General features: G+C 42.9%; 1 protein-coding gene across 2 annotated transcripts in view; it reads left to right on the plus strand.

Annotated features, from left to right (window-relative positions):
- Window positions 1-12,732, plus strand: part of PHF2 (PHD finger protein 2) — a 444,998-nt gene that overhangs the window by 356,686 nt on the left and 75,580 nt on the right. For both annotated transcript variants that reach the window (XM_086939167.1, XM_086939168.1), the window contains exons 12-13: window positions 5,683-6,612; window positions 9,836-9,952. In XM_086939167.1, the coding sequence (XP_086795293.1) occupies window positions 5,683-6,612; window positions 9,836-9,952 (1,047 nt within the window). The remainder of the gene's footprint in view (window positions 1-5,682; window positions 6,613-9,835; window positions 9,953-12,732) is intronic.

Below are 12,732 nucleotides of genomic sequence, written 5' to 3' on the forward strand. Positions count from 1 at the left end.
GGAAATTCATCTGATATATGACCATTGGCAGTGACATGCGCCATAGGTTTGGCGTACAGAAGTCGAACCAATGAGCAAAATTTGGGGCAAAACCCCAGGTGTTTTAGCACTGCGAAGAGGAAGGGCCATTTGACCATATCAAACGCCATGTGTGCGTCTAAAGAGAGCACCACCGCCGGCTCTTCCAGGTAGACTGCGCGAGCTAGTACCCCAAGTAGTCTCCTCAAATTAAGGGGCATACTTTTGCCAGGCATGAATCCCGATTGTTCTGGGTGTATAAGTGCTGACAGGTGCGGCGGGAGCCGACTGGCCAACAATTTCGCGAGGATAGAAAATTTACTTTTAAAGGCCAGGTGGGTTCTATTCCTTGAGATGGGATTGAAGAGGGACATAGACAGCTTTTTTCAGAATCCTAACTAAACAAAGCATCTGGTTATGTTGTGAAAGTTGTCATACATAATGGGGTCAAGAGAAAGCTTTTTCATGTGGTCATTATTTCCACCTTTAAAAAAATTCGACCAACACAGTTGGATTTGGACCTGTTGAGCATTCTGGCCACAATAGGTTGCAGGATATTCGCATGAGTTTTATCTATTTGCAGAAGAAATGGATCGTAATACCTTTCCCTCGGTTTCAGGGCTTTCAGGCCACCCAGACATCCTTAGTGATTTCTTGAAGGGCGAGTGATGGAGGGCTGCAGTTTTGTCAAGTTGAAGGGAACCTATTAAAGTATTCAGTAAGCCCTGGATGTACTTTATTGAAGAGAAACATTAAAATCTTGTCCCCGACCTTGTGAGTCTTCCATTGACACCTGCAGCACTTAAGGGAGAGACAATTCTAAACAATCTGAAACATCTCTAGGTGTCAGATCTTGATGTCCCTCAAGCAGGTTTATTTTGAGGAGACTAAATTACTCGTGACCTGTTGTAGGTGTGGAACGTAGAGCTAAAACTCCAGTTACTCTCAAAGGCAAAAGCTTGCAACTCACAAGGGTTCATAAAAGGAACACTTCAGTATATGGTTTTAATTGACAGAAAACGAATGACATTTAAGGGCTCATTCTGAATCCTCCTCTCTTTTGTGCAGTATTACATCATCATTCTGAGTTCTGCCCTTTGGATTGGAGGATAACAGGGTCATACCACATATTTTACAGTGACCTAAAAACACTGACTCATGAGATGTTTCCCTACACCAACTAATCCAGTTTTAATCTGATGGGAATTGTGCATCAGAAAAAAAGAATGTCATGATTACTGCAAATCGAGACATGGATGCAAACTTTTCCTTAGACTTAAATCAGGATTCTTGCTTGCTCATAGTGAGAGCCTTAGAGACCCAAGGAAAATTATTACCAGTAGTTTTCTGATAGGTTGTTGGTTTATATTGTAAAAACAGTAAATCGTGAGAAATCATCTTTTTATCCCCACTAATACTGTGATGGTGGACTGAACTACACAAACTCTTTCATGGACTGCATGGAAAGTGTGTTGTCGTGTCCCAGAGGTCGTAGCCCACACCTTAAACTTCTTGTGACATATAGATTTTTAGCATTTTAGAAGAAGCAAAAAGCAAAATAGAAAAGTGTTAATTTAGGTTGCAGTAGTGAGTGAAAATATGCACTTCCATGTCCATTTCAGGGAGCTGGTATAGCAGTGGGAATTCACTCCCAATCATCTTCTGGTTGGTAGTTCATCCTACAGGATTATATTCTAATGGACAAATATTTTGAGCAGGTAGACTGCACTTTTATGATGATAGCCATGTTGATAATTGGTGATGATTCACTTTAATAGCTGGTGTGGTCTAATATTGAACCAGTCCAGGCAAGTTAATTGCAATTACTAACTAATAACATCCTTCATTAGTGAGGAATCATGTTTCCATATATTACTCTCATCTTTTTCATTGGCGTGATCAAGTATTTTTTAGGATCATCCTTTCCCTCCCTAAAAACAAAATAGTGAATCTTTTTCCTTAAATCTGTGCTCGAGCATATTCCTCATTATATCATCTAGCAAGTGCCAGTACTGGCTTTAGGGCCTTTCATTTCCCTATCAGGACTCTACTCTGGCCTGTCTCAGGCACAGTTGTCATAAGTATTTTTGGGGCACTGGTATGACATATTGGGCTAGATGTAGGTAAATACATTTTACCACTTCTTAAATACCGAATCATACCGATTCGGTATTTAAGAAGTGGTAAAATGGAGGGGGGGGTGTAGGTATTTCAGATTCGGTAAATACCGAATCGTTGAGATTCGGTATTTACCGATTCTGTAAATACTGAATCGGTAATGCCCATTGATTCCTATGGGCATTACCGAATCCGTATTTACCGATTGCAGCAAGGGTGCAGGGGGTGTCACTTTGACACCCTCTAGCACCCCAAATACAGGCATGTGTGCAATGTGGCACACAGACATGCCCTAAGGGCATGTCTGTCTGTCACATGGCATAGGTGTGCATGCACACATGTGCATGCACACCTGGATTCGGTATTTTACCACCCAATTGGATTGGGTGGTAAAATACCGAATCTGACAGGCCTTTGGGACTCAGAAGAGTCCCACCTACATATAGAAATTACCGAATCGGTAAAAATACCGATTCAGTATTTTACCGATTCGGTAAATTTACAGATTCGTTAAATTTACCGAATCGGTAAAATAGGCCCCCTACATCAAGAAAACCCATTTACCGGTCGGTAACGGCCGAATCGGGCGTTACCGGCCGGTAAATGGCGACCTACATCGGGCCCAAAATCTTGGACCCTAATTGGTAAAACGTTGTCCCATTTTGGCTAGTTCAACCCATCATGATGTCAGAAAAACTTTCAGAAATGAGGTAAATCAAAAACTGTTGAACTATGCCTTGCCAGGGACCCAAAAAACCTTTAGATGACATTGGGAATAGAGAGAGAGACAGAGGCTGCTGTAGGCAGAGAGGAGATCTGTTGATATGCAGAAATAGGCAGAGGTGAGCGAGAGAGAAAAAGTTCATTTTCCCTGGGCAACCACTGGAAGGTAGGAGCCCAGGGCAGTTTCCTACTTTGCTCATGCCTTGAAACATCTCTGGTCTCAAGACATCCACCTAAACCTTACAGTCCTCCTTTTGACAATGTAATGCTATGACGAATGGAACAACACAGCCTCTTTGTAAACAGCACAGTAACTGTAGGTTGTGTGAATGTGCTGCACTTTACCCTTAAATGGAATGAAGTAGAGAGCATGCTTTTGTTTCATGGCAAGTTAAGAAGAAGGATCAGTTTTCATGCCTGTAGTGTCACTTTTTTGTTTTTGTTTAAAAGGAACAAAATAGCAAATTTGCTATCTTCACTGTAAGTGTTAGATTTCCTAACAGACATTAGATGAGCTTGCAGCTCTGTGCCGACAACGGTGCGAGTGATGTGTGGGTCTGCTCTGTATGCACGGAATGGTTGGAGGGAGGACTGATGTGCAGCGCTGTAACTTATAATGATGAGAATTATCATTTAAAGCACATTAGGACTGACTGCTTTCAGCATTTCATTTAATAGTCTTATATATCAGTGGAGGGTATTTCCATTACATCCGGGTTGACAAGAAAGGGTATGGGCATGTACAAAGCGAGGAGGCAAACTTACACAACAAACTATGGTGTGAGCTGTGTTCATTTTGGAATCTTCAATGAAGGATGTTCAGTGGCCAAAAAAGTTAAGCTTTTCGGAAAACCTGTGCCAGAACTTACCCCTCTCCACATGGGTGAACGTTTTGGAATTTAATCTAGAGGCACTGCAGCAAGCAGAACTCATTGGCGAGGAATTCTTCGTTTTCTTCAAGTTATTGTGATCTTCTCCTTGAAGTGTACCTTTCTCGTCCTCACGTGATGCTTACTTGACATGGCATGAACCTTTCCCTTTGGTGGCTGAGGCAAATGTGCTTGTGTGAGAGGCTTCAGTTCATCATCTGGATGTGGCAGTGTGCTTTCTTGATTGCTGCTATTACACGTATCATGCATTTTGTGATGGGGAATTGTTAGGTTGTTGTCTGGTAGTCCCTTATGTGTATGTGCAGTTGTTTTTTCATTTCCCAGTTCGGTGATAAATCAACCACTGCATAAACTCCAGGCCAGATGGGCAATACCTCCATCACACCAGGAAGTTGTCATTCCAACTGACAGAGTTTTCAAATTCCCAGCTGTGTTTATTTCTAACTAGAGGTGTCACTAACCACTGAACTTGTAAATGTCCACGTTGGAAATTCTGCATTACTGCCCAAGTTGAGGGACATATTAGTCAACAGCAAATGCATACTTTTTAGGTGGGAGTTCTTCATAATACCAATTTTTCTGGTTCCTATGCAAATCAATCAATTGATTGATTGATTGATACTTTCGGGTGTAAATTCTTCATAATTCCAGTTTTCCTGGTTCCTATGCCAGGTGACAGGTGTTTTCCAGATATTTCTAGTCTTACTTACAAAGCATTCTTACATGTTCATCCTTGTTGAACGTTTGCTGTAAACCTTTGATGGCATGTCAACTATAAGTCATACCAGAATGGGCTTACTTGAAGAACTTACGGCCTGATTACGAGTCTGGCGGCCCGAGGACCGCCAGACTCGCAGGTGGTGCAGAGGTGGCAATTCGACCGCCCCATTAAAGTTGGACAGTTGGACCGCCATTGCACCGCTGCAATGGCCAGGTATCATAGATCCCTGGTGATGTTGCGGCGGACTTTCCTCACTGCCACTGTTTTCCTTCTCCATGAAAACCCCCTGTTGCCTCTGAGCCATGGATGTATGCAGGTATGCAGGGAGCACGTGCACCCCTGTGTGCATGCACCCCAGTACCTGCATGGCATGGACTGAACCAATCCATGCTGTACAGGTGCTGCCTTTGACGTTCCCATTGTGGTGCATATTTCATAGGCACCGCCATGGGAATGAACCGCCTGCCAGCGATTAAAAAAGTCATAATCTGGTGGGCAGTGAGCACATGGGTTTGGCTGTCCTGGATTGGGGTGGTGGAGTGACGGCGCACTCCAGGACTTCCAAACTTGTATTCAAGCCCTTACTCGCATTTATTTAGGAGTTGCATATGCACTATTGTACTTTACTCTGTGTTTAGTGTCTTCAGAATCCTTACAGAAGAAGTAATCCCTATACAGACGTATTCAAGTTAGCACTTTAGATGGCAAAACTCCAAGAGACATGAATGAAGCTCCCAACATTACTTGTCTTTAGTGTGGACTTTTGTGAGAGACCCTGCCACAAGTTAAGTTTGAACAGGAATGCCGATTGCCTCTTGTTGTGTATATTGTGTGTTGATTATGTTAATTATTGCAATGCCTAAAACTGTTAATAGACAGACCTAACATTGCCAGTCTGCATGCAGTGGTTAGGTGCTTTAACTCTGTTAATTTTCTATGTTAATTTTAAATACCAATATTGTAACTATTGACCGGGGAAGCCATGCTCTTTTATAGTGAAAGAAAAGACTTGTGTTTAGAAAGTAATCTTTTTCGGCAGTGTCTCTGATTTAATGGGGCTCCCTTATTGATAAAATACAAATAAAGTTAAGTGATTATGGAATGCAAACGTGAATATTGATGAATAATAAATTGGCCAAATTGACATGTGTTGCTAACCGTATAGCAGCTGGCTGGGCTTGATTGCATTTTCTATTCTCTTTTCAAACACAGAATGCAGGAAAAATCAACAAAACAGAAACGAGTGCCAATGTTAATATCGAAGAAATCCGTGCAGCAGAAAAGGAAAAAGAATGGAAAGAACTAGAGAAAAAGGAGAAGGAAAAGGAGCGGGAGCGAGAGCGAGAAAAGAAGGAGAAGGAAAAAGAATGGGAGAGAAAGGAAAAGGAGCGGGAGAAAAAGGAGAAGGAACGCGAAAGAAAAGAAAGGGAGAAAGAAAGGGAAAGAAAGGAAAAAGAGAAGGAAATGGAAAGAAAGAAAATAGAAAAGGAGGAAAAGGAAAGGGAGCGGGAACTAATAAGAGAGAAGGAGAAAGAAATGGAAAGGCAGAGGGAAATTGAGAGAGAAAGGGAGCGGCAACTAGAATTAGAGAGGGAGAGGGAACGGGAGAGGGAACGAGAGAAGGAGAGGGAGAAGGAAAGAGAAAGAGAAAGAGAGAGGGAGAGAGAGAGAGAGAGGGAACGGGAAAGGGAAATTGAGAGAGAGAGGGAGAAGGAAAGAGAGAGGGAGAAAGAATTAGAAAGAGAGAGAGAAAGAGAGAGGGAGAAAGAGTTGGAGAGAGAGAAAGAAAAAGAAATGATGATGGAAACTGATTCATCACCAATGTCATACACGCCTCCTCCTTTCGAAAAACCGATGAAGAAGAAGACCTCCAAATCCATGAAGGTTCCTAAACCCCCTAAACTACCCAAACCTCCTAAACCTCCTAAAGTTCCAAAACCTCCTAAAATTCCTAAAGCTCCCAAACTTCCAAAACCCCCTAAAATTCCCAAAGAACCCAAACCCCCAAAGATCAAAGAAGAGGGATCGAAGAAAGGAAAAAAATCAAAGGACATTATCAGCACACCACCAGTCACGCCTGACCTTGACCTCCTGGAAGCACGCACAAAAGAGGCACTGACAACCATCGAAACGCCAAAGAAGGTGAGCCTTACTGCATTTACGGGTGCTAGTTTGATGCAGACTGTGGGAAGTGTGTGCATTCTGCATAGCAATTGGTGTTAATATAATATATAATCGCTGTTCACAGTATGGGATGCGGTGGCTATTATGCATGTTAGTACCTGCTAATAAGCAAAACTGGATATGGCCTCACAAATGCAATCAGAAAGAGCAGCATGCCTGCACTAAATTATGATAACATTTTTAGGATAACGAAGGGTTTTTACTGAATGAATTGCTTATGATTATTTCCATGTAATGTCCAAATACCCTCCAAGCGTGCTTCAACAATGCATGTGTATTCTCAATATAACACTAAAATGCGTGTGCTAGTAAAACGATGGAGACACATATCCTTCAAACTAAGGAATGATTTAAATGGCAAAAAAATATATTATGTGAAAATTTAAGGGGAACTGATGTGCGTTGAAAAACTGTACTAGAAAGGTTAAGCATTAAATGCTTAGAAAAAATATTTTTTGATTTGTGGCAGTGCATTGTGCAAATGAGCATATTCACAAAGTGAACCTACATATGTTCCAAATGATGTGAATGCGCAGATTTTGCGCAAAAACAACAATTGATGGACAGAATGCAGAGCAATGTCACACATTCACCCCAGTACAAAGATGGGGCCTAAATCCATCGTTTTTTGGTTCACCATGCCGTTCCAGTTTGAATCCAGCCATACGCAAATCAGTCTTGACCCTGTGCCCAATGGGAACAGTCCAGCCTGAACTGCCAGGTCCTTCCGGGATTGTAAACAAGCATCCTAGGACCGGTTTCAGGGTTTCACCCCTCATCAGCAAGGATAGCTTGACTCCAGTGGCATGGAGAGAACGGGACCCACTTCTGGGCATACCCGTGCCACTCGGGGTGACAAATGCAAATACAACAATTGATAGACAGAATGCAGAACAATGTCATACATTTACCACCAGTACAGAGATCTGGGCCTAAATCCATTGTTTTCTTGCTTACCGTGCCATTCCAGTTTGAACACAGCCATATGCAAATCAGTCTTGCCCTTTCATCTACTTGTTTGCTTTGTTTGCCCTAAGTTGGCAGGGTATGCCCAGATGTAGGTCCCTTGCTCACTTTGCCACTAGATTCAAGCTAGCCAGGCTAATGGGGGCTGTTAGCCCGAAACCGGTCCCAGGATGCTTGTTTCCGGTCCAGGGAAGACATGACTTGGCAGTTTGGGCTGGACTGTTCCCATGAGGCACAGGGTCAAGACTGATTTGCATATAGTTGTGTCTGAACCGGTTCTGGCGAAGTAAGCTAAAGAACAATGATGGATTCAACCCAGATCCCTGACTGAAAAGTGTCAGTGCTCCATCCATCATCTACTTGTGTTTGTTTTACACAGATTATGTTGCACACGCACAGACATCTGCTCATGCATAAAATGTGTGTATTCTGGTGTGTCGTGACAGGTAGCTGCACATTCTACTTCCATAAAGGGTTCCACTGCATTCTTCACCTATGGCACTTCCAATTCTCCTGTGCATTCTTGAGTAAGTGTAGGGCTATCGGAAGGGAAGCTGTAGTAGAACAATACAGAAATGCCTGTCACCTGCATTGCAAAACTCCCACTCCACTGCTCTTGAAGTGCGAGAGTAGTGGAGTACAAAGTTAAATTCCCACTCCTTGGGATGTCATTGGTCTATGCATTAGCCTCCATGCGACACTTAAGGTCCATCCATGACACAGCACTCTAAAAGTAGTGTGGATGCAGACTTCCATAACCTTACTATCCAACCTCCCGTAACCATACCGTTCAGCTCATGGAAGCCAATGCGTATCAGACCATCATGCACACACTGTTATGCATTGGTAAGTTTATAATCTGATAAGCGAAACATTTGTATAATAATTCAGATTTTAGCTAACATTTGAATGTAAATGATAATATGATAATTTCAGGAAACTTATTGTGTTTTCAATACTAGCGCATTACCGTGATATTGAGCTGAAATCCTGTTTTTGTGCTGTTTGTTTACTGTTACAGTTGGTCCCTGTGTGTCTCTACAACCCCTGTGCTGAAATATTTTATTTCTGCTCTTGTGCTTTCATTACCAGCCCCACTGGAATTATGATAGAAACTATCTTTATTTTCACACAGAGATTTCGGCTGCTGAAGTCAGTCTAAATGTTCTTGTAAAAATAGAGGTAGAAACAAGGAACTACAAGGGGAAGCCCACCTGGCATTCCTTGTTTCCCGGTTGCTGATTATCAGGGCTTTAAGTGGGCCAGGTCTCACTGGTGCTGAGCACCGGTAGTTTTTTAAACAAGGCCTCGAAACGGGCCTCTATCGGGCTCTGTTTTGTGCCCTGGTACAGGCAGTTCATTTTTTCCGGACTGCAATGACAGCAGGCACATGATGTGTGCATGCTCACACTGCTCACTTCTCACTAGTGGAGAAGTTATTCTACGACGTCATGCCAGGTGAGCGTTATAGAAAAGGGAAATCCTTTAAAGAGAGTCATTCTCTCAGGATTTCCCTTCTCTTTTTGTAACTCAGGAGCAGCAACATTGTCGTGTTGTCACCAGGGCTTTAAATCTAAGCTTTTTCAATATGATATACAAGCTATAGTTGCTGCTTATTTATAGTTATGCAACTAATAACCATTGAGAAAGGCAATAGCCCTGACTTGTTGTAGATATGATGTTACTTGTATCATATAACTGGATGCAATGACAGAAACAGCAAAATACAAGTCGGGTGGCACATTGTTAAGCACAGATTTTTAGTTACGTGTTTTAATCTTCGCCCTTAATTACATTGGCCACGCCCCTTCGAGAGACCCCACCCCAGTTTTTTCATACCACTTAAAGCCCTGCTAATGGAACTCTCAGGGTGCCACCTACAATCCCCAGTAAATCCAACACTTCAAATTCACCGCTACCCTTGTCTTGCTCAGCCACTCGTAATAAAGGACTTGTTGTTTTGTTGCATAGGTAAGGCACTATGTATTTGTCACACATTTAGATGCGCCAAAAAGGGTGCTCTGCCTCTTGAATAGTGAGTTATGATTTCCCAATGACGAACTGAGCTAGTCATAGCTCTGCGAAAATAGGACATTGTTTTTAGCAGTTTTCTTTTCAGTCAAATGAAAGCAAATGTTTTTTGTGAACATGTGTCTATTCAACAAACCTTGTTCGAGTATCTTTTATGAAATCTTAATGAGCTGTATTTTAACAGGAGGTAAAGACTGTGATAAGCACTCCAAGTAAAGAGGTTGTGAAGCAAAATGACATCGAAAGGTTTGAAATACGAGAACAGAATAAAATCAAAACAGAAGCAAAATGGAAATATAAGGTACAGTAAAAATACTTTACATTCTGATCCTAAGACCGCATTAACCTCCCATACATTATAAATTGTCATCATGTAAAATGTCTGACATGTATAAACAATGTGGGCCACCTAGTAACAATGTGGATTCACATACACAGAGCCACTAGAAGAATGAGCCAACCAGGCTTGTCAAGAACAAAACTGCTCAGGATGTATATTGGTTTGTGACTACAATGACTCAACTTCATTTTGATGGGAAGTCGATCTCATGGGGAATTATTGGATTATACTGTAACCTTCTAGTGAAGTATAATATATTATCTATACAACAATAAATGTGTGATTTGTGATGATTTCCTGTAATATTTTAGGCATGTTTAGAGGTAAATAATTAGTTCCCAATAGCCTCACTCAAGCCAGGAAAGGTCTAAATTTGTGTTTTATTTATTGGTGGAAATCTGCATTACATCCCAGATTGGTATGTGATCTTCTTCGGAAAACCATGCAATTATTCTTTAAATTATTTTTTGAAACCCTTTTCACATTCATAATTGTTACTTTTTCAAAGGCCTTTGGCTTATTTTTATTTGTAGGATATGTAGACTTGTTTATATCTTGGGCATGTGTTCATAAATGTTACAAATAATATCACTGACATTATACATACTGGACCATTTGAAAGTGTTGATGTATCACTTCCAGATGGGAAACGTGTTAGGAGACCTTTTTGTGTTGTCCTAATATATAGATGTTTGCCATTTTTTGTTTATAATGTGATGATAAAATCACTTGTAATATTCTCCTCATAAAATATGTTCTGTCCTTTTTACGCGGAATGAGTAAAGTTCACTTTTCACTCAACACATTTGATTGTAATGTTAAATCCCAACTCTGTACAGCATTAGACGATAAGAGAATCAATGTCCAACTCAGCTTTCCACATTTCAACTGAAGGGGATACACATAATTCACCTTGTGACGTATTCCACTTGGCCCATTTGTGATCCCATTTTGCTGGGCAACCTCTGTGTGTAAATACAATCATCGCATTGTCCAAGTCATTAGCCCATTTTGTAAACTTAGGCAAACTCTCTGGTTCCCCACCCTTGTGCTATATTCCTCTTAGCGAGGACAAATCCCAGGGACGCCCATGTGCGCTCTGTATTAGTCAAGTCTGTGGCCTCCCATACATTCAGTAAGCATAGTCGCGAGGAGTGGGCAATGCTTTCCCACTTACCCTCGCCATTGTAGAGATGATTTTCACCCAGTATGGTTGGACCTTTGGGCACTCCCAAATCATGTGAAAAAAGAAAACCTCGGCTGTGCAACCCCTAAGGCACCCAGGATCCAGCCACAACCCATCTTGACCAGTGTGTTTGGGGACAAGTAGGATCCATGTAGGATTTTAAGCTGAATGAGTCGTAGTCGCATTGGGATGGCAACTTCCCTGGGGGAGGAGAGGGCTTTCTGCCAGTCGTCGTCCTCTAAGTATCCCAGGTCTGATTCCCATAGTTGTCTAAGATGTACCAATGGGTCAGGTTTGTTGTTTATTAGCTTACGGTAAGTGAGCGAAATCGCTTTACGTGTTAGAGGGTCTGTCAGGAGCCGATCTTTCAGCGAGGAGGCCTCGGGCACAGCCTCACTGCTAGTGACAACAGTGGCGAGTGCATGACAGATTTGCAAGTATCGAACGCCTCGGACCCTGCATATTGGTACTTTGTTTGTAGATCTTTAAATGAGATCATCTCATTTCGTTTCCAGAGATCACCAACTGAGGAAATTCCAATTAAGTCCCTGTCACCTTTCGGGTACAAGAAGGGAAGGAGCCAAGATTAGAGGGCGACTACTTAACTCTTTTATTGCGTGTTACAGAATGATGAACACAAAAAGAAAGTCTTAGGTCAGACGCGTTAACAAAAGTCCGGGGTCAGGTTTGTGGTCCTCGGGACACTTCTTGGGTCGAGGTCCGGGATACTCCAGCACATGGAAGGAAAAGAAAAGAACAAGGCTTTTAGTGTACTGTACACTTTCTAGAGACTCTTGAAATAGGGAGGGAGTGAGGGAAAAGCAAGAACCACCACCACATTCCGTGACTTGCAAACTGTTCTGATAAACGAGGTGCCCCGGTGCTTGCACGGTCTCCTACCCGGTCCCTCCCTTCTTTAAACGCAACAACGAACCCAAACGAGCACGCACCTGGGAAAGCCACGCGTCCTCCTTCGCGTGGCTGGGCGAATCGCGGTGTCGTTGGCCTCCTGGCTTTACAGCTGCCGCCGTCCGTTTCTCCTCCGTTTCCGACCCGGCACCTTCTCTGCTCCTGGTGTCGGCTCTCTCCAAGGACTCCGTCGCCACGGTGCTCTCAGCTTCCCCGGTCGCGTTGTTCTCCTGGCGTCTCACTTCCTCCTCCCACGACGGAGACACGGCGTCTTCCGGGTCTTCCCTCATATGGCGAGGGGCCTCTCCTGATAGGTCCAAAAAGTCAGGTGGTCCAGAGGCGAGGCCTTCGTCACGAACACAAAGGCTATCCTTAAAGGGCCCGTAGTAATCCGCCTGTTGAGGAGACGGACAATCGGTTAGCCCTGCCGGGGCCGAGCAGGGGACCCCCTGACAGTCCCATTTATCAAATCTCGGGCTCCTACTCAACGTACCGAGTTGCTCAGATTCCCAATGTCCATTTCTTGTGCCACCCCAGTTTTTTTCGTCGCGCAATGCCCAAGTGCAACTGTATAGGCTGTGGGGCCGGTGAGGTGTTATCGTTGAGGATTGGAGTAGAGTGCACACTGATACCCCCCTTGGCCATT

Source organism: Lissotriton vulgaris, chromosome 9 (genome assembly GCF_964263255.1).
Source record: "Lissotriton vulgaris chromosome 9, aLisVul1.2, whole genome shotgun sequence".
Taxonomy (NCBI): Eukaryota; Metazoa; Chordata; class Amphibia; order Caudata; family Salamandridae; genus Lissotriton; species Lissotriton vulgaris.